This window comes from Leopardus geoffroyi, chromosome B3, assembly GCF_018350155.1.
Source record: "Leopardus geoffroyi isolate Oge1 chromosome B3, O.geoffroyi_Oge1_pat1.0, whole genome shotgun sequence".
Classification (NCBI taxonomy): domain Eukaryota; kingdom Metazoa; phylum Chordata; class Mammalia; order Carnivora; family Felidae; genus Leopardus; species Leopardus geoffroyi.
Genome location: NC_059337.1, coordinates 59,205,322 through 59,228,282, shown reverse-complemented (window position 1 = coordinate 59,228,282; position 22,961 = coordinate 59,205,322). Strand labels below are relative to the sequence as shown.

Sequence of the window (22,961 nt, the reverse complement as noted above, 5' to 3'; positions counted from 1 at the left end):
TTATTTATGGTTGTATTTCTGTGCTTATGGAAGGAAGCTGAGCCTAATGCTTGAGTGCCTGGATTCTGGAGCTGGACTGCCTGGATTTGAATCCTAGCTCCAGCACTTACCAGCTCTGTGACCTTGTGAATTACCTAACTCTATGCCTCAATATCCTTATCTGTAAAATAGGGGTATAGTTACTTAACTAAGCTGTTGTTATGTAGATTATATGACTCAAATATTTGTTCAGCACTTAGGGCAGGTCTTCCACAATGTAAGCACTACATAAGTGTTTGTTGAATAATGGTTTTTAAGAAGTTAAAGCAAATACAGAATATTTTTCTTTGGATTGCCTACTTTGGAGGATAATTACACTTTGTGGATTAACGTGTACTTTTTAGTGGAGCCTCACTGCCTTATTATCCCCAAGATGTTCTTGTTTGGTAGAATTTGCTTTATGGAGGTGATCCTTTCTTGACTTCAGAGGGAATTTAGGAATTATTTAATAAATTATGAATGTCCTTCTATTTCCTTAATAGTCATTTTATGTTAATGAGCTATTTACAGATTTTGCTGCCTTGTAAAATGAAATATATATATATATATATATATATATATATATATATTTAGTTTTCAGGTTGTTATTCTATATTAGATTTGACTAGGTAATTTCATCATACTTTATAAATACTGTACATGCAAATAGGTTGTCAGTAGAAATTTGAATTCTGGTTAGAATAGCTATACTGAAAGTGGACTCTAATTAATGTAAATAATAGTTCAGTGTAAGAAAAATGCAATATTCCAAAAGTCCTGTGAAATTCTGAAAAATAATGTGAAGGCACAGTATTAAAATTTGATTAAAAGCATGAATTAATAAAACCAACAAACTCCTCTGTATATTTATAGAAGACTTTAGAAGTCAAGACTCCTTCCTATACATTATTATTATTATTATTACTATTATTATTATTATTATTATTATTATTATTATTTTGAGATAGGATAAACAGTTGCTATCCGTATTCTACTGAGAAGGTAACTAAAGGTCTAAAGAGGTTTAGAAACTAGATCAGGTTTGTTAAGGGACTGAGCCAGAACTAGAATTCAGTGTTTTTATTCCTAGAGCTTTGCTCTTACCTTCTCTTTATAATTTTTCATTTAAAAGTCTTCCAACATACCTACTTTCAATAACTTTCCTGTTAAATTTTTAGGAATTCTCTTTTGTATATGCTTTTCCCACCCCTCTGTGGTGATTAAGTCTTCATTTAATTACTGAAGTCATGAAAGATGTATTTATAGCCATAAGGTGATATCCCATAACATGGATTCTAAGGAGAGCTTTCTGGAGAGGTGCCAGTGATCATTTTCCTGTTTAAAACCAAAGATAATTTTTTAAAGTACAACAAGTTCTATGTTAAGATATTAGCATTTTTTCAAAATACAGATGCGATTATGGATACAATTTCAGCCTTTGCCTGTAACAGATCTGGGGTTATCTTATCACAGCTAGTGGATTACACTATTAAAGATACAAGATAATTTTGTTGGCCTATGATGCAAAATTGTTGCCTGCAGTTCTAAATGAGAATTTCTGTAAGTTTAATAGGAAAGTTATTGAAAGGAAAGAAAAAGTTGTCTTATTTGGCATTTTTTAAAATGAATAATATAAAGAAGAAATAAGACCACATCATTATGTAAAATACACAGTACATATATCACATAGCATTTTTCTTGAACAAAATTTTACCATAGGATATACTAGAGAAGTTAAGAGTGGATTACCATAGGATATACTAGAGAAGTTAAGAGTAGCAAACCTATCAAATCTAAAAGACAGATTTCAGAAAGCTATAGTATACATGTGAATTGGGATTCTGACTCTTGAAATATATAAAATTATATTTATATATAACTCATATAACTCTTTAAATTATATAAAATTATATTTCTGGACAATTATGATAGTAACATCTCAATCTATCAAAAACTAAGCTGATGGGTAATTGTAACTGTGAACTATAAAGTATGAAAAATCATTTTTCAAGGCTGTGGAAGAATAAAAGAAGAAAAAAATAAGAAAACCAAACAAAGAAAAAAAGAAAAAAAACAAAGCTCTGGAGGAGCTAACAGATGTCACTAAAAGCCATATACTAGAAAGAAAGTCTCTTTGCTTTGATTAAATTACTTTTCATTCTTGTTCTAACATAATTTTAATATTCTGAGCGGTCTTATTTCAAAACCTGTAGTTTGTAACAAAATTAGAAAAGGATTGCTACTGCAAGATAAACAGTAATGTGAAGTGGCAGATGATAGCCAAGAAGGACCCAGAAAAACCTGTCAATATCCAAATAAGTCAAACTCTAAAGAGTCATTTAATGTAGCTACTCAAAGTGACTTTGAGGATCTTACTAACAATATTATGTAATATATTTTTTTTATTTTTGGTAAAGAAGAAGTTAAATTTTGGTTAGTATATCATTTAAGAAGTTGCTGCTGGGGCGCCTGGGTGGCGCAGTCGGTTAAGCGTCCGACTTCAGCCAGGTCACGATCTCGCGGTCCGTGAGTTCGAGCCCCGCGTCAGGCTCTGGGCTGATGGCTCAGAGCCTGGAGCCTGTTTCCGATTCTGTGTCTCCCTCTCTCTCTGCCCCTCCCCCGTTCATGCTCTGTCTCTCTCTGTCCCAAAAATAAATAAACGTTGAAAAAAAAAATTAAAAAAAAAAAAAAAAAGAAGTTGCTGCTAAGCTCTTTGCACAGGAGCAAAGAAATTCACTATAATGTTAAATATTGGGATTATGAGTAGCTTTTATTTTCCTATCTTTTATTTTCCAAGTTTTATGTGATGAGTGTGGATTAATTTTGTAATTAGAAAAAGTTTTGGTTTTTAAGGGCATGAAAATGTATACAGAACGGTTTCTAAAACTTTTATTTTTAAATTTTATTTATTTATTTATTTTCATTGAAAGAGAGAGAGAGAGCAGGCAGGGAAGGGCAGAAGGACAGGGAGGGAGACAATCCCAAGCAGGTTCCACACTCAGCGTGGAGCCCAATGGGGGTGGAGGTGGGAGGATCAATTCAACAACCATGAGATCATGACCTGAGCTGAAATCAAGAGTTGGATGCATAACGGACTGAGCCACCTAGGCACTCCAAAAACTAACTTATAGAACTAATTCATTTAGTAGAAATAATGTATTTTATATACAAGAACCAACTCCTCAATGTTTGTGGGTTCCTAAAGTTTGGCTAACTATATCTAGCTCTACTATCATCAAAAGATTTGTTAAATTAAGTAATCTTCCAATATATTGGAAGACTGGAAGACAGACTTTTCACTGTTTAGCCAAGCAACTAAGAAATAAAGCACTATTTTAGAAGGTATAAAATAAATAGAAAACTACTGAGGCTTTATTTTATTGGTTTTCTGCAAGTGATTTTAAAAATAATATTCTTGATACATAATTATTTTCCTTACAGATGATGAGGAACGAGAACTTCAAATGGATCCTGCAGACTATGGAAAACAACGTTTCAATGACGTTCTTTAAGCCCTAAAGGAAAACTTCAGAAAACCTAAAGTGCTGTAAAATGGAATGATTTCTACTTTGTTGTTTCTGACTTTTGTTGTAAAGATCAGTTGTATCAGTTGTAAAGATACATTGAGATAGATTTAAGGAAAAATTTTAATGAAGAAATGTACCCATGTACATATGTGAACTTTTTCATATTGTATTATTAAAGCAGAGATTTTTTTGTTATATTACAGTTGAGCCAAAAACAAAGTAAGCAAAACTGTAATCTTTGCATTTAAAATGAACTAATGTATATTTTACATTTTATTGAGCCTAATTCTTTCCACAAATGGACAAATAGTAAAAATTGGTTGTACGGTTTATATGTTGCACATAGCATAACCCCAGTGAGAACAGTTATTCAACTGAAAAACTTTTTATACACTAATATATTCTTGTTAGCCCAACAGGTGTTCTGTTCTATCTACCCCTCATCTCATGCTCTTCATGGAGTTATATCTAGTCACATAAAAGAGGGGTTGGAACCTGGAAGCCAAACACTGGGCAGCATGTGTGCAAAATCATTTCCCTACTCCTTTTATTTTACATGAATGCCGATGTGGATTGGCAGATTAACTTTTAGCTGAGGCCTGATGGAAGTTGAGGTAACCTGCAAAGACATAACAATATTTATGAGTTATACCTTACTTAGTTCATGAAATTGTGAAATGCATGATTGACAATATCTTTTCAATTTTTATTTTTTTCACATAATACTGGTACTGTTTAACGATAACCATCACTGGCTAAATTTTTTATATTTTCAGAGTCCAAGTTGGTGAAAATATTCATGATTTAAATGCCAGATTCTGAAAGAAGCTAAATCAACTTCAAAATGAATCTGCAATCAGCATTTCAAAGCTTCTCTGGTAGTTTTAGTGATCTTATTTGACTAGAATTTTTCAGAAGTACTATAAGGAGTTTTAACAGATTTTTATTAACACACAAATAAGTAGAAGTGCAGTGAGGTCTACAACTGTTTTATTAAAATAGCTTAAGAGTTTGTAATAGAGATGAAGAATCTTTGTAATTAATATGTTAAGAACCCATAAGCCTCATATTTGCTAGACTTACAGAATTATTTTAAATGCATTTGTCTTTTTTGACACTATTCTGGAGAATGCTTAAGCTAGTTAATCCCTGTTTTCAGATTTAAATCTTTTAAATCTTATCCCCCCCCAAAATAAAAGGTTTTGATCACAAGGAGACATTTAAGGTTGTTAACTCTGTTTTTCAGAAGGACTACTGTTAATTGCACATAAACATGAAATGGTTTTTTTTTTCCCCCTTGTGCTCAGGTTCTAATCAAAATTCAAACTTACAGAGGTAAAAAAAGCTGTTCATTTATTTGAAGTGCAAAAATTCTTAGACTTCAGTTTGAAATTATTTAATGACCAGGAAAAGATACAGTGATTTACTAAAATTGTTATTTCTACCAAATCAAAATGGCAATTTATGCCTTTGCTGAGTATATCAGGCCTATAATGAATAGGTATAATAGTTCACAGAATTTTTTAAAATGGAGTTAAAGGGAATTGACGTACACCTTTTGGGCATTAGAGTGGGAAGATGAATCTAAAACATACTTCTAGTAATACTTTATATTTAATACTGTAAAATCTTTACAAATGAAAACCATGAAATTTCCTGCCTTAGTTCCTTTGTCATAAGAACAATCACTTAATTATATGGTAGCTATTACTTATATAGCAAAATTTCTTCAATTAGCAGTCTAGAAATTTTATAAACTGAGAGATCTTGGACCAATTGATAATGTTTCTGACTGTATTAACATTTTAGTGCTATAAAATACTATGTGAATCTTAAAATTCTGACATTCTACAGTCTGTATTAGACATGCTGTTTTTTATAATATTTTACTTCTGCCTTAAGATTTAGGTTTTTTAAATGTATTTTTGCCCGGAATTAAGTGTTAATTTGATGGAAACTCTGCTTTTAAAATCATCACTTAACTGGGTTCTAATAAATTAAAATTAAACTTGTTTTACTATTTTTCTGATTCTGACACATATACACACATCACACTCATGTGATGCAAATAGTTACATTTTAACACTAAAATTTGAACAAATTTAGAATTCATTTTAGGCTAAGCTAAACTAGATTGCAGGAAAATTTATATTAGGGTTGTTTACCGTAGTGCTAGTGTAACAAATACTGAATGCTTCCTATGTGCCCAGCATTGTCTTATGTAATAAGAATACTGTAGTGGGTAAGATAGACCAGGTTTCTGTTCTCATGGAGCTTACATTCAAGTTGGACCAGTCCGACAATATACAAGTAAACACAAGAACCAGCTAATTTTAAATAGTGATAAGAACTATTAAAAATAAAACAAATTTCCAAGGTTTCAAGGTCTCTTAAGTTTCCAAATAATAAGGTTTTCAACTTAACTGAAACATAATTATGAGGCTAGAATATCATGGGAGAAATGAGGCTGAAGAGGTATGGAAAGGGTAGGGTAGGTAGAACCTTTTAACTTCAGGTCACTTGCTACTGACCCATAAAGAGAAAATATAAAATCCAAAATATACATGAAGGGATGATTCTAAGGAAAATGTGAATACAACTTCAAAATCATTTCTAAAATATGTCCCTTTATTTTAAAAAATCTTAAGATTGTATTCCTTTTTGACTTGTCCTGTATACACCTGTAAACATAAAATTTGCTAGAATATGAGGACAGAGAATCTATAAAACAAAACAAAACAAAAACCGTGTAGTTATGAGGGGGATAGTCACTTGTCATAATGGCTAGCCTTGGAAACTTCTGTTCCCTCACATGTCTGACCCCATGGCTTCAATAAGACAATCAAACCGTGTGATGTTATTTAATACATTTCCAAAGTCTAGGTTATTGAGTCTTCACATAAATATTCAGTTCTAATTGGGCTATATCTAATTCCTTTTAAGACTCTCCTCACTAAGGGTTCCAAATGAAAATTCAAACAACTGTCCCAGAAAGAAAAAGGGGAAATTTAATGGTCCATGTAAATAAACTGCAAAAAGGGCAGAAGTCAGCTGGACTTGAGGATAATTGTATTGACACAAGGACTTAAACGCTGCCAACTTTGTTTCACTAACTCCCATTTCTGTTTCTCTCTACTTGCTACTTTCTTTCACTCAGACTAGCTCTCCCCTCAAAACTCTAACCAAGACTTCCAGCAGGTCACATTTTCTTAGTTTTGCCACCTGAGAACAGCTGCTCTTCTTTCCTTAATTCCACTCCAAAAAATATGAGGGAAGGGAGATTTTTGTTTCTGACTACGATTAATTTGACTAGCCCTTTCTGAATTAGTGGTAACTATAAAACCGGACAAGATGTAAGTGACTGTTTTGGGGCAGCAAAAAACTTAAGCTTCTGAAATAAGGGAAACTTAGCAGTTGAGCCCCACGGTCACCCAGCTTCCTATGGGTGTAAAAAAGCTGAACTGAGATCACAGAGATCATAGTGGGGAGCAGCTGAAGCAGTTGGAAATCAATTGGGTGGACATCAGAGAAGAGGGAGCTATCTATACAGAGAGGTAGCCCCAGAAATCCTTATAAGGGTGCCCACAAGTTCATGGCTGAGGGCTGGACTGTACATAATTAGAGCAAAACCACCTGATGCTTACCCCATAGCAGTTGCCACAGAGTTGAGAATGGAACGTAGATACCAGAGGTCAAGAAGTGTTGCCATAAAGGGCGCCTGGGTGGCTCAGTCGGTTAAGTGTCCGACTTCAGCTCAGGTCATGGTCTTACGGTTCGTGAGTTTGAGCCCCACGTGGGTTCTGTGCTGACAGCTCAGAGCCCAGATTCTGTCTCCCTCTCTCTCTGCCCCTCCCCCACTCACGCTCTGTCTCTCTGTTTCTCTCTCTCTCTCTCTCTCAAAAATAAATAAAAACATTAAAAAAATTAATTTAAAAAAGTGTTGGCATGAAAGCAGTGCTACAGGACACTAGGTTTCTGGGCCTGTCAAGGTGGAGTTCTGTAACAATTGTGGCATCCAGATAAACGATTAGAAAGGTGGCACCTTGGGAGTAAAGACCATGCCCTCGAGTAAGACCTACCCTAGGTCTGCCCTAACAAGCTCTGACAAGATTGTAAGGGGAAATAAAGTATGAAGATTGAGTCCTGTCAAGTTAGAACTTAATGAAACTCCTTCGGCTTCTCATAGATATGAACTAACAAAGCATAAAACTAAGCCTGTATTAGTTTAAGGTAACTACTCAGTAACTGAAGAATCTGCTAAAATAAGAATCATCACTTTTCAGAAGATAACAGTCAAGAATCTATACAACATATACACAATGTCTAGTTTTCAATAAAAAATTATCAGACATACAAAGACTTGAAATGTGATCTACAGTTAAAAAAATTAGATGGCTGTTGTTATTTGTTATATTGTTATTTGTTAATGCAGGTATTAAAAGTGTTTATTGCACTGTATGTTAACCAACTTGAATTTAAATTTTAAAACATTAAATTAAAAAGTCCTAAAAAAAAAGTATGTTTAAAGATTAAATGAAAATGTTTTAAGTGAACAGATAGAGGATCTCAGCACAGAAATGAAAATTATAGAAAACCTAATGGAAATTCTAGAACTGTGAAGTATAATAACTGAAATGAAACATTCATTGGATGGGTTTAATTGCAAATTGCAAATAGCAGTAGAATGAATTTGAAGACATATAAATGTAGTTGTACTATAAGTATTTGAAAATGGAAGGTTGAAATGTTGAGAGACCAAGAAATGTGGATTTGGGATTCATTCAATATTTATTGAGTGTTCCAGACACCCCCTAACACATAAGCCTAAAGATTCAATCATGAAAGAACAATGATCATTCTTTTAATTTCTTATTGAGTACCCAATCTGTATAGAGAGCTGTTTTGAGTACTACAATGTCTCTGCCTTCATGGAACTTACATAAATACCAGAGGGAGAGATCATTATTTTCTATACTTATAGTGATAAATGCTTTAAGAAAAATAAATCAGAATAAAGGAATAGTGATGGAGGAGTGCTATTTTTAGATAGGATGATCAGGGAGGGCCTTTCTGAAGAGGTGGTGTGAAAATAAGCCATGTGGATATCTTGTGCAACATTATCCAATAGAAATATAATGCAGGATACCTATGTAATTTTGAATTTTCTAGTAACTACATTTTTAAAAAAACTGGTGAAATTTTGATATTTAACCAATATATCCAAAATATTACCATTTTAATATGTAATCAATATAGAACACTACTAATGAGATAGAGATATTTTATTTTTCTTTTGTGCTAAATCTCAAATCTAGTGTGTATTTTACATTTACAGCACATCTCAATATGGACATTAAGTTGTCATTGGAAATATTTGGTATTTGGCAGTCATAAAATTTATATTTGAGTTAATACATTCACATACTCATGTTCCAAGTATACTTAAAAGTTTTATAATAACTGAACCAAATATTAATTTTTTTCAATATACTTCACTCTTTAGGGCAGTTTCAGGTTCATAACTAAATTAAGTAGGAAGTAGAAAATCCCAACATATCCCCCCCCCTACACACACATACAGCTTCCGTGCCATCAACATCCTGCACCAGTGTAGAATTATTTGTTAAAATTGATAAACCAACACTGTGTATACATCATTATCAACCAAAGTCAGTTTACATTAAGATTCACATTTTGTATTGTACCTTCTATGGGTTTGGACAAATGTATAATGACATGTATCTACCATTATAGTATGCAGAACAGTTTCACTGCCTTAAAAATCCCGTGTTTTTCACTTGTTCCTCTTTCTTTACCCCGAAATCCCTGGCAGCCACTGACCTTTTTACTGTCATCATAGTTTTATCTTTTCCAGAATGTCATATGATTATAATCATACAGCATATAGCCTTTTCAGATTGGCTTCTTTCACTTAGTAATATTCATTTAAGATTACCCCTTATCTTTACATGACTTGATAGCTCACTTCTTTTTAGCTGATTAATACTCCATTGTATGACTATGTTGCAGTTTATGCATTCCCCCATTGAAGGACATCTTGATTCTTCCAACTTTTGGCAATTATGAATAAAGTTGCTATAGACATTCATGTGTAGATTTTTGTGTGGACACAAGCTCAACTCTTTTGGGGAATACCAAGGGGCAATTTTTTTTTTCTTTTTTTTTTTTTTAAATTTCTTTTTTTTTTTTTAATTTTTTAAAAATGTTTTATTTATTTTTGACAGAGAGAGAGAGACAGAGCATGAGTGGGGGAGGGTCAGAGAGAGAGGGAGATACAGAATCCGAAGCAGGCTCCAGGCTCTGAGCCATCAGCACAGAGCCCGATGCGGGGCTCGAACTCACAGACTGTGAGATCATGACCTGAGCCGAAGTCGGACGCTCAACCGACGGAGCCACCTGGGCCCCCCGGGGCAATTTTTTTTTATTGTAGCAAAACTACCATGGTACATTTACATGCAAAGTACAATTCAGTGCCATTAAGTACATTACAATGTTGTGCAACCATTACCACTAACTGGTTCTAGAACTATTTCATCACCCCAGCTGGAAGCTCTGTTAAGCAGTCACTCAGGTATTAATTTTAAATTTTGTTAATTAAAATTAAATAAAGTTAAAAATTAATTTCCTCAGTTGCACTACCACATTTCAAGTGCTCAGTCCACCCATGGCTTGTGGTTAGTGGCTATTGAATAACACAAGTCTAAGGGAAAAGAAGTAGAGGCAGAGAAATAACAAAAACAAAGTCCTTGATACAGGAATATACGTTTTCAGAGAATGGTTAATTAGCCAGTAGGATGGGAATACAAATAGCAAGAGGTAGGGAATGTAGTCATGAGGTAGCCAAGAGTGAGCTAATGAAGGGCTTTGCATGTTATAGTGAAGACTTTAGATTTTATTTTAAGGGTGTTGAATAATTTATAAAGAGGTTTAAAATGATCACCTTGGCTGTGTTTTGGAAAGATTGACGGAGGTTCAAGAATGGAGCAGGAAGATTTATAGTATTCCAGGTCAGAGATGATGGTCCTTGAACTAGGGGAGATAGCTGAGGTGGTAAGTGTTTGGATTCAAGATATACTTTCAAGGTTTAATTTATTGCACTTACAGTGGATTGGATGAAATATAAGAGAATTATATTCTATCCAGTGGAGAATACTAAGAGAGAAACAGGTTTGAGAGTTTAGTTTTGACCATGTTAAGTTTCAGATGATCATTGCCATCAAGTGAATGCAATATTATTGTATGCATTGTATATTAAAGTACAATGGCAGTTCTGATACTATTTCTTTTTTTTTTTTTTAATATATTTTTTTCAACGTTTATTTATTTTTGGGACAGAGAGAGACAGAGCATGAACGGGGGAGGGGCAGAGAGAGGGAGACACAGAATCGGAAACAGGCTCCAGGCTCTGAGCCATCAGCCCAGAGCCTGATGCGGGGACCGCGAGATCGTGACCTGGCTGAAGTCGGACGCTTAACCGACTGCGCCACCCAGGCGCCCCTCTGATACTATTTCAATATTTATTATGAATATTGCTTTCTTAGTTGTAGTATGAGAGTGATAAAAATATGCCTCATAGGGGCACCTGGGTGGCTCGGTTCGTTAAGTGTGTGACTCTTGATCTCAGCTCTTGATCTCAGGGTCATGAGTTCAAGTCCCACATTGGGCTCCATGCTAGGAGTGAAGCCTATTCAAAAATATCTCATAGAGGGGTGCCTGGGTGGCTCAGTCCATTAAGCATCCAACTTTGGCTCAAGTCATGATTTTGCAGTTCGTGGGTTAGATCCCTGCTTACTTTGAGTTCTGTGTCTCCCTCTCTCTCTGCCCCTCCCCTGCTCACACTGCCTCTCTCTGTCTCAAAAATAAATAAACATTAAAAAAAATTTTTTTTAAATATCTCAGAGATAGAATTAATGTAAGACTGGATTGTGAAGTGCATATGTCTTATATATCAGATAAAAGGTAATAAGGGATTTGCTGAAGGATTTTGTTAAATATCCAAGATGCTTCTATCACATTACTTAGTGAACACCTTATTTCATTAATATTTTCAGATAGCAATAATTTTGTATAGTTTAGAAAGCATGCATGCCACTAAGTTTTTGCATTAAGTTTTTTTCCTGTGGCTACTGCTTTGTGTATAAATATACCTGACTTTTTTTAAGTTCATATTCTGAAACCCTTATTTTATTCTAAAATCTTGGACAAAGTTTTTACTGAAGCTTAATGACATTACGACCTGTCATTTATAAATGAATAAATAATCTCATTTGACTTTCACAACAATCCATTTAGATATTGCAGAAGAGAGTCTAGTAGAAACTATTAGATGTAAGCGATGAAAGTTAAAATCAGAACATAATCGTTATCCTCTGAAAAAATGTTAAAATGTTAAATAAATTGCAAAAGCATTTAGGCTTGCTACCAGCAAACTTTCTAAACTTAACAGGAGACAGTAGGATGTGGTATAATGAACAGAAGGACGGCTTGCTTGAGTCCTGATTGTGTTTCTTACTACTGGATTATCTTTGGAAAGGGTGACTGTTTTTTCCTTTGTTCTCCCTTCCTCCTACCTTAAAAAAAAATTTCAGCGTCTTCAGCTGAAGAGTTGCGGGTGGGTGGGTGGGGGGAGCTCTAATATCACCTATTCATAGGGTTGTTGGGAAAATCAAAATGCATATAAAAGCACTTTGTAAATGGCATATTTAAGTTTTAGAAGAGCGAACACTGGTAGTTATTACTACTGATAATTTTTTTTCAGAAATATTCCCAATTTTTACCTGATTTAAAAATTGTTGGTAATCAGTTGGGGTAATTGTTTAACCTATATGGTTTTCCATGATATACACTGGATAATCAGTAACTATTTGTTGATTTCCAGTTAGTTTTTCAGGAATCTATTATTTTGTGCACTAATACCAGTTCTGCTCGCTGATACACCACTGGCTGTCAGTAAACATCGCATTCAGAGCATTCTTGTAATCGGAAGATATCGGGTGCAAATGAACTCTGAGCTCTGGCAAGATCTGCAGTATATAAGGCATTCAGGAGACAACTCACCTGCTCCACACTTTGAAACAACCAGATTCACAAGGGTTCTCTGCTTACCTCGCAGCCTCATCTCTCTCCACTTTCTTCCCCTCAACTCCTCTATCCCCAGTGTACAGAACTACTACCCTATCTACTCAACACAATCTCATTTTTGGACTTTTTCCATCTGTTTACCTAGGCACTCTTCCTTTGTAACATCAACTCTTCAGGTCATCTCATGAAAGCCTTCCCACACCCCGTTTGTACGCCTGTCAAGAACTCCTTGTGGTCATTTTAGCACATTGTATTTAAATTGTTTACTTGTCTGTCTTCTTCAGACCGTGAACTCTGAGAAGGCAGGGTTCACGTCTACCTTGTATCCCTCGCATTCTAGTATGGTCTTCACACATTGTGTTTTTTCAATAAATATTTCTTGATTGAATAATGTGAGTGGCCCAGAGCTTTAGTAAACAGATAATGCTCTTCCAACCATTAGTCTTGGTTTTTTGATAGTTCACTAGGGCTAGATGCTCGGATTGATACATTTTCACTCCATTAGGCTGACAGTCCTTAGACCCAGGCAAGCAGGTAGGAACTCATTTGTCTGAATGATCTCACTTCTCGGCAGAACCACAGCCGAGTTCGCGTGGAGTCGAATGGCGTGGGCTTGTGGGACAGGATCACAAGCAACTGTTATGCTCTCTAGGCAGAGAGCTGGAAAGAGGACCTTCAGGAGCCACCGGGATCCCTGGAAAGATGAAGGATTCGTCTCATCATGGCCTGGGGCAGCACTCTACACACACTACCACCTCCAGCGCGCCAAGGCGTTAGTCCCACCCCATCCCATTTGGCTCCACCCACAAGGCGCGCCCGGGTTACTAACCCTAGCCGCCAGGGTGAGCGACGCGTTCCTAAGCCCCGCCTCCACGGTGAGGGCGCGCTCCCCCTCCCAGCTCTGCCTAAGCAGTTCCGTTAGCAGCGGGAGGAAAAACCGTCCTTCGGGTCCCCGCCTCTTCACTCCCAACGCTTTACTCCCTACTCCCCCTGCAATCACTACACTGCTAGCTACGGAGGCCCTTAAAGTACAAATATCCCCCAGGTCCTGGCGTATCCTGATAGGTTTTGTCCTTGTTCCTCCATTCGGTCCTAAGGGCCTGCGTTCATTTTGTGTCAGGAATCAGGCTTGTGAATTTCTTCCGGCTGCAGGAACGCCAACGCTCTTTACGGAAGTAAAAGCTGGATTTTTTTTTTTTTTTTTTTTGACTCTGAGGCCGCCCGCATTCCTTCCCTCCCACCTCGCGGAATTGTGGCGGGAGGGGGAGGAGAAAGTCAAGGCGCCTGCGCGGAGAGGCCGCTTTCCATCCGGGTCTCTGTCCGTGCGGTGCAGCAGGTCGGTAGGCGGGAAATGGCGACTGGCTGAAGGAGCTGGTTCTGTTGCTGCTGCGGGCTAAGCGGGAAAGACACCACACATTGCGCAGTCGGGACCATCGCCGGAGCCTGAGGACACTTTCCTGTCGTCACAGTTAGGTAATCCCCCTCGTCCAGACACTGCCGCTGCTTCCAACCTTAGTCCTCCTCCTCTTCCAGGGCCGTCTGCCGGGGTCTCCTCCCCTTCTCAACCGGGTTCTCCAGCGGCTCCGGCGCCTTGGTAGGCATGCACTATTGGCGCCTTATGAGTGCGCCGTGTGGAGCCGCTCTTCTCTGGACTTTCCCCTGGGAACAGAAAGGGAGCTCACTTCCCGCCAGCTTCAGCTTCTAGGCTGCGGCCTGTGTTGTGATTTCGGGGGTTAGATTTCACTTTGCTACCCACCCCCACCCCGATCTCACGTTCCTAGTCCCAAACCTTGTGGTCCCTCCGGGTAATTGGGTTAGATCAGCTTTTCTAACCTTGGCCCACCTCATGTTTTCGGTATTTCGTTCTTTGTAGTAGGGTGCTTTTAGGGGGGCGTTGCTCTATCTCAGTTTTTATAAACATTTTTTGAGGATCTGGAATTAGAGATTTCACTGAGTTCTGTTTATCTTCTGTACTGTTAAAATGTTGAGTTGACATTGTTACTTTTTCGAATCAAGAGTGATAGTAAAGGACAGCCCATGTGGAAGGCCTGTGGTTTCTGTAGTGGTCAATTAAGGGTGAATCTTATCGCCCGTAGTATTCTACGCTTTCTTTGGGGATTAAATAACTATATGAATGTTTACTTTTGCATTCTTGACTAGAATTCTGTGGTAAATAATTGCATAAGTAAATCGTGTTTATTTACTTCTCACCCTAGTGGTGGCTGGATGTGTGAATGATGTTAAGCACTTTAGAGTACCTTAGGGAAGCCTAAAGAGATACTGCTCGTAAACTGCCCTAAGATCCTGAAATGAAATGTACTTAGTAAATGTTCCTCCAAGGCAAGGATTTATCTTTCTAGTGCTAATAAAATGGTACCATGATTACTGCCCAAGATGGGTATACAAATTAGTAACTTGAGTGATAGGTTTATCTTAGTAATTGTCAGATTGTAGGTTTTTTTACATAGTCACCCCATTCTTTGCCAAGTTTTAAATTTTACTTTGTTGTCCAGCTGTTATCTTTGTAAAAGCAAGGAAACGTCTAGTTGAAGCTAATTTTATCTCCCCCACCTCCACCCCCCCTTTTTTTTTTTTTTTTTTTTTTTTTTGCGTTGCAGACCAGTTTTCCATAAAGAGAAGTAATAATGACACTGTTGGTGTTTTTCAGAATTTATTTTTCAATCTTGTTGAATTTGGGGCCTTGGTACTTTTTTCCCCCTTACTAGTCAGATAAAGGTTTTAAAACGTGGTTCATAATGCATATCAGTCGATATTTTAACTCACAGGTTTTCAGTTCTCTAGGTTCAGTTTAGAGGACTTCATTAATGTTAGCATATTAGGGTTAAATTTCAGTGATAAACAAGAATACACCAACATCATTATAGTTGTCATTTGGTAGATTCCCTCCAAGGTCATAAAGAAAGTCAAGGCAAAAGTAGCTCTTATGTGAAGCAGTCTTTTAGGATTGAATTGAACCTCATACTTGTCTTCTAGGACCAAAAGGGAATGGGAAGTGGAGGTGAGGGCATAGTGGATGCTTGCTGAACCTATTTGTTTCAAAAAATAGGGCCATTATGTGTTTAAAAGAATGTAAAATAATTGGACTCGTGTAGGCTTCATCTCTGTTTTAATGACCTTTTTGGATAGTTTATAAAGCATTAATGTTTTTAATAAAATTTAGCTTTCAGATGGCTGAGTGAGCATTGTATGTAGATTTTGTCTTCAAGAAATCTCTCAAATTGTTTAAATTCTGCATTCATTCAGTATCTGTGCTCTTTTCATACTCTTCTCAGTATGGCTTGAAAGGATGTAAAAGCTATAAGTGGTATAGTCCTTAATCTCTGTAGTCTTGTAGCTATATAGAAATTCCAAATAGGATTGTATAGAAAAACTGAATAGGATTGGTGTGTCTTATAATATTCCATTCTACATAGTGTCTCTTGGGCATTTCATTTGAGCTAGTAATTTATTCTTTTCCACTGTTAAGAAATTAAGGAGTGAGGGTGTTTTCTCTCTCCCAAATTTATCTATTCTATGTTTGAGATTTCTGGTCAAGAGGTTTCTTCACAAGATTATTATAGAAGAAAATCCATACAATTCTGGTTTCTAAATTGTTGTTTAGAAAGATGGACTAGGCTCTAGACTTGTAACTATAAAATGAATTGCAGATTGAATGAAATGGTATTAAATTATTTCAGTCATAGGAGAATGTACTTTGGGTTAAAGTAATAAAGAACAAAGTGATTTGTCAGAATTTGAAGTAGACAGTCTGCAATTTTATTTGTAATTTACCAGGTTGTTGTGAAAAGCATAAAGTAGAAAAGACACTTTAAGTCAGAAGTGTCAAATGTTCTGAGAGAGCTCATGTATGGTGTACTAAGGTAATTATTCTGGGTAGGTTAAAACGTTACCTAACCATTTTAGGGGTGCCTTTCTGACTCATTTAGTAAAACATGTGACTTTTGATCTTGGGATCCTGAGTTCTAGCCTCATGTTGGGGGTAGATAGAGATTACTTAAAAAAAAAAAAAAAAAAGTTACCTGACCATTTTTAACTGGATTAGCTATGGGGGGTCATTTGCTATACTTTGAAGATGAGAAGATTTGGGGCCCCTGGGTGGCTCAGTCAGTTGAGCATCTGACTTCACCTCAGGTCATGGTCTCGCGGTCCATGGGTTCAAGTCCTGTGTTGGGCTCTGTGCTGACAGCTCAGAGCCTAGAGCCTTCTTGGGATTCTGTATCTCCTTCTCTCTCTGCCCCCCCCCTGCTCATGCTCTCTCTTTCTCTCTCTCTCTCTCTCTCTCTCTCTCTCTCTCTCTCTCTTTCCCTTTCTCTCAAAAATAAGTAAACATTAAAAAAAAGAAACAGATACATGAAAAGAAGATGAGAAGATTTAACAGATATGGAGCTTATGATAGAACCATACAATTAACAGTTTTAGTTTTTACTTACTTGACATTTGTGAGGCACCTATCTAAGCCAGATCTATATTCACTACTGGTTGTATGACTACATTAAACTTCAGGTCATCTTTTTTTTTTTTTTTTTTTTTTTTTTTTCTTTTAATGTTTGTTTATTTTTGAGAGAGAAAGCATGCGAGCTGGAATGGGTAAAGAGAGGGAAACAGAGAATCCCAAATAGGCTCCAAGCTGTCAACACACAGCCGATGTGGGACTTGAACTCACAAACTGTGAGATCATGACCTGAGCTGAAATCAAGAGTTAGCCGCTTAACTGAGTGAACCACCCGAGAGCCCCTAATTTTCAGTTTAAACTGTATTAAATTGTAATTGGTTCTACATTACAAATAGGTAGACTAGATGGTTTACTGTGTAGTATAATTTGAGAATTGTTAGTGCCTAATTTTATTGTGTCTCTCTTGTGTATTCTGAAATTCTTTTTAAATGTTTATTTATTTTGAGAGAGAGAGCCTGTGGGAATGCATGTGGGAGCAGGGAAGGGACAGAGAGAGAGGGTGAGAGAGAATGCCAGGCAAGCTCTGCACAGTCAGAACAGAGCCCAAAGCAGGGCTCAATCTCACAAACTGTGAAATCATGACCTGAGCCAAAACCAAGAATCAGACACTTAACCAATTGAGCCATCCAGGTGCCCCTCTGAAATTCTTTTTAAAATGATGTTTAAAATCACAAATTCTCTGGAAGATAAACTTTAAACTATTGTCTTTTATTGGCAATATTATCTCGTATTAGTTTATCAGATAAACTTGCTGATACCACAAACAGGTGAGGGTTCAGAGGCAGTGCTAAAATGTAGAAGTAAGCTTTTATGTGCTGATTGATCAGGAGAGGTGTGACATAGGAGCACTGACTGTCTAGCAGGGAAAGATATGGTGGGGGTCGAGTCTGAATGAGAAACTTGGGTTTCTTGGGGTTCTTAAGGAATCTTGTGAATCTGACAGTGATGAGGGGTGAGACTAAGGGTGGTCCAAAGAATGGTAGAACCGTGAGACTAAGTGTGGTCCAAAGAATGGGAGAACTGTAAGGACAAGTATGACTTAAAGGTTTGGCCAGTTTCCCTCAGTTAGTATGGTATTTTTAGAAGAGTGAAGGGAAACACTAATATGCCATTGAAAAAAAATAGTATAAAATTTTTACATAATAAGTCTTTTAATTTTATTATAAGGTCACAATAGGCCAGTTGAGTGTATTTTGGATCCCATATTTTATGGTATTCATAAAGTCTCCTGTATTAATTTAAAGAGACTGTAGGAAAGGAAGTATGTCTGGATTAAACATAAATCATCAGCCGTACTTTGACTTGAGGTTCTAGCAATCAGGTTTTCATAATAGCTATAATAATTTTAGAACAGGAAAATGTGTTTACTACCTTGATTAAAGAAACATAAAACTGTACTATTAGAAGACACCTGAATACTTCAGGAATAATTGAGATTAATATTTAGTAGTAGTTGCATATATAGTTTAGGAAGAATATTTTTCTGTGGACTGAATACTTATATATTAAGAAATTGTTTGAGGGGCGCCTGGGTGGCTCAGTCAGTTGAGTGTCTGACTTTGGCTTGGGTCATGATCTCACAGTTCCGGAGTTCGAGCCCTGTGTCAGGCTCTGTGCTGACAGCTTAGAGCCTGGAGCCTGCTTTGAATTCTGTGTCTCCCTCTCTCTCTGCTCCTCCCCCGCTCATGCTCTCTTCTTCAAAAATAAATAAAAACATTTTTTAAAAAATTAAAAAAAAAAAAGAAAAGAAATTGGGAAGTTAAAAAGCAGACATGTTGTTAAAAGTATATAAGGGGAAGATTTTAAGTTTTTATTTATTTATTTTGAGAGAGAGAGATGTGAGGGGGCAGAGAGAAAGGGAGAGAGAGAATTCCAAGCAGGCTCTGCAGTGATGGCGCAGAGCCTGATGTGGCGCCAGAACTGACAAACTTTGAGATCATGACCTCAGCTGAAACCAAGAGTTGGTCACTTAATGGACTGACCCAGGCTTCCCAAGAAAGGGAAAGATTAACACTCCATTAGCAGCATAACTTGGTATTTTAAATTTCTTACGTTGACCAGTTAAAGTAATTTTTAAGTAGGAATTTAAAAGTACACTTTATTAAAAGTGGAGTATATTACTTGTTAAAGAAAAATATCCAGAACACATAAGTATCTTTTTAGTTGAGAAAAAACTATGATTATTTGTTTTAGGAATAATTACTTTCTTCCTGGTAGTCCCCAAATATGTATGATTATCCTGTTGAGTTGAAAATGATTAACCTCTCACTGATCTTAAAAGTACCTGCTTTAGTATTTTTTGTTAAATAAGATAATTAATTATATAGTCCTTTAATTTTCTGAGGTACTGATAAAAATTATTTGAAAAATATTCACAATTACATTTCAAAAATAATGCACTTTTTCCTTATTGGGAGTATGCCATTTTATTTTTTTAGTCATAGCAAATAAGAGTGTACTTCTGTAAGAGAATGACTATACCTAGTCTTTGACTATTTATTTATTTATTTGTTTGTTTGTTTATTTAAAGGATTTTATTTTAAATTAATCTCTGTACCCACTGTGGGGCTTGAGCTCAAAACTCCAAGATCAAGAGTTGCATGTTCTACGCACTGAGCCAGCCAGGTGCCCTGACTAGTAATTTAAATAGAAATTCACTTGGGGCTCCTGGCTGCCTCAGTCCATACAGCATGTGAATCTTGATCTTGGGGTTGTGAGTTCAAGCCCCATGTTGGAGGTAGAGTTTACTAAAAAAAAAAAAAATCACTGTTCGTAAATTCTGTCTTTAGTTTATCTCAATCAAAATGACTAATTTTTTCTTGGTAGGTAGTGTAAGAATAGTAGGGATTATTTCAGATACTGTAAATTTATTTTGGGCAAAGACCTTGGTGTTTACTACATAATTTTAAAGATTTTTAGTTAATAACTATTTTTCCTTCTTGTCAATCTCATTAGCTTTTTATTCCTATAAGTAAATGTTTTCTACAGGTTTCAGATTTCTACAGGCCTGAGTAGGTTAATGTAAAATTAATTTTCTTTTTTTTAAATGTTTGTTTATTTTTGAGAGAGTGCAAGTGGGGGAGGGGCAGAGAGAGAAAGGGAGACAGAGGATCCAAAATGGGCTTTGCGCTGACAGCACAGAGCCCAGAGCCCATTGCGAGGCTTGAACTCAGAAACCATGAGATCATGACCTGAGCTTAAGTCAAACACTTAGCTGACTGAGCCACCCAGGTGCCCATAAAATTAATTTTCTTTAAATAAATAGAAGTTTAATCAAAGAGTATAAATAAGTAGTTGTATCTATCCTCTTGCCCAGTTTCGGTGAGAACTAAAATAAAAGCACTTTTAGGAAAATTCTGCTAAGTTTAAGTTCACTTCTTTTATCGTCAAGTTTCTTTGTTAATGTGTTTAAAAAGTACATTGTAACTTGTATGTATACAGGTGACCCAGCAAATTAAAAAACAAAAATGCTGGAATATATATATATACATATATATATATATGTATATGTATATATATATATGTATATGTATATATATTTTGGAAAGGATAGTAATATGATGAAAAATAATAGACTGGAGTGACAAGTATTGTTTGTGCTTTTTGAGGAAAAAGAAAAGTTTCTCATGAGTATTAAGGTACTCAGTTCTTATGAATTCATAAATTATATGTTTGCTAACACCTTGTGTTATAAAGTGTTATTGATAAGAATTTCTTTCATACCATGTAGTAAAATGCTCTTTTTACAAGATGTTTAAATTATATTTATTGAAGGTAGTTAAAATTAAAAGTCTCCAAATTATTGTTCTATTAAAGCTTAGGTTAAAGAAATACAGAAATGCCCTCAGCAGGACATACTACCTCGTTCTGTCCATAACAAATACTGATTTTGTCCTAATGGTATTTCTACTGAGGACATAAAAAGGTTTTAAGTTGGGGTACTGCTAGTAGTATTTTAAAACTTTATGTCTGAATGGTTGTGCCTTAATAAGTATTTTCAGTGATTAACAAACTGAATAATGCACTCTTTAAAAAATCGGAGTTCATATTTTCATAGAGTGTTATAGTCGTCAATTTAACAATCCACATATTTTGTTTCTCTAGAGAAAAATAATTGATCATAGATTTAGAAAAAGCATTCTTCATTGTTGTTCATCGAAGAAAATTTTGCAAGGAAAGAACCTCATCTGCTGGGGTTTTTTTGTATATTCCCTATATTTTGACAAATGCTTTTGATTATAAGTTTATTATGTTTAGTAGCTTCTGAAGAATCTTATAATGTTAGCTAGTAAAAAAAGACAAAGTCATACATCAAAAATAGTAATAACCCCAAAATGACCACCTATCTTTATCACACTTTTTGGAGAAGGATTTGATGAAAACTCTTCTTGTATTGGAATTGATGGTTATGTAATACTCCTCTACTAAGTTCTTCTGCCCTAGTTGACTTTTGACTTTTATTAGATGATAAGTGGGAGGGACAGAGAAATCTCTTCCTTCTCTGAAGTCATTTAATGAAGGCTTAGGGAAGTTGTGGAGATTAAAGTGGACAGTTGCAGTACCTGAAGTTGTTGATTTCAGATTAGTCAGGCTAGAAATATAGATAGGAAAAACAGATGCTGACACTTTTGGAAATGTCATTTGGTATTAATGAAGGCAGTGATTTTTAGCTTTTTTTTTTTTCATTAATATAAATTTTAATATAAATCCAGTAGTGATACTATTTGTAATAGTATAAATTAACAAACTCATAGAAATCTAGAGCTAGAGGAGACCAAAGGGCCATCTAGTCCAGTAAAGTCTTTGTTTTATTAATGATGAGCCATTCTGAAGACTTTTTAACATGTAGTAAGTGTTTGTCTTAAATTCTTAGTTAGGGTGCTGTGGGATGAGTTGTATGTGATAGGATGAAAACAGCTCAGCTTAATTAATGACTCATTTCCCATTTTGGCACCTTTTTTTTTTTTAAGGTAAAATTTACATATAGTGAAATGCACAGATCTAATGTCCAGTAATTTCTGCTGTTGAGGAAATGAAATGCTAGAATGATTGCATGACTTAATCAGTGTCTGATCAGTGTCGCCGCTAACTAATGATAGATTCAGGACTGGTACCTCCCTGTTATTCCTTAAATAACTCCCTCGGGAGGCTACTCTGGAACCTTGTATGCGTATATTCTTTATATAGCCAACTTACAATTTATATGTATCTAAATTTTAATGGGAAAACCCAGACTTTGTTTCCTTTAAAGTTTGATTTGTAATCTTTTTATAGTTGTCTTTATTTATTACTCACTTTTGTTTCCCTCTTCTCTGCTTCATTCAGCAAATACTTGTTTAAAGGATGTACATCAGGGTGGTCCTAGAAAATTTGTTAAGAATCCTTTATATGCAGTGTGCTATTTTGTTGTTTTGATAGAAATTTGTGCACTCAAGACCTCATTAGCAAATTATTAACTGAGTTTATGCTTGTAGCATTATTATAATCTTGTTAGCACAAGATAATCTGTAACCATAATTGTTTGCTTCAGATATTGCTTGGAATCAGGGATTTTGTGAAGAGGAAGGAAATCTTATGAGGAAGGAACATTTTTAGTTTTATTTATAGGCCCCTTTTTGTGAGCAAGAATTGATTGCTGCAGTGAGGGTTGTTTGTGTTTCAGTGACATAGTTTTTTCCCATTTTCTAATCTCTGGTCTCTGAGGAAAATGAGAAAAATTTATGGTTCAGTTCAACATAGATTGAGTTATCTTATGTGCCAGGTTATTGTTACAGATTAGATTTCTGCCTTCAAGACTCTTACAGTCTAGTGCAGTTAAAGATATAAATTATTTCAGTAGG

At 35.8% G+C, this 22,961-nt stretch overlaps 2 protein-coding genes across 6 annotated transcripts in view; both read left to right on the top strand.

Annotated features, from left to right (window-relative positions):
* Positions 1-5,557, top strand: part of GOLM2 (golgi membrane protein 2) — a 94,193-nt gene extending 88,636 nt beyond the window's left edge. For all 3 annotated transcript variants that reach the window (XM_045449899.1, XM_045449897.1, XM_045449898.1), the window contains one exon: positions 3,460-5,557. In XM_045449899.1, the coding sequence (XP_045305855.1) occupies positions 3,460-3,530 (71 nt within the window). In that variant the 3' untranslated portion in view covers positions 3,531-5,557. The remainder of the gene's footprint in view (positions 1-3,459) is intronic.
* A 7,631-nt stretch (positions 5,558-13,188) lies between these two features.
* CTDSPL2 (CTD small phosphatase like 2) overlaps positions 13,189-22,961 on the top strand; it is an 83,348-nt gene continuing 73,575 nt past the window's right edge. For 2 of the 3 annotated variants that reach the window (XM_045449896.1, XM_045449894.1), the window contains exon 1: positions 13,189-14,120. The gene's annotated coding sequence lies outside the window, so the exon portion shown is untranslated. The other variant, XM_045449895.1, reaches the window with a different exon arrangement.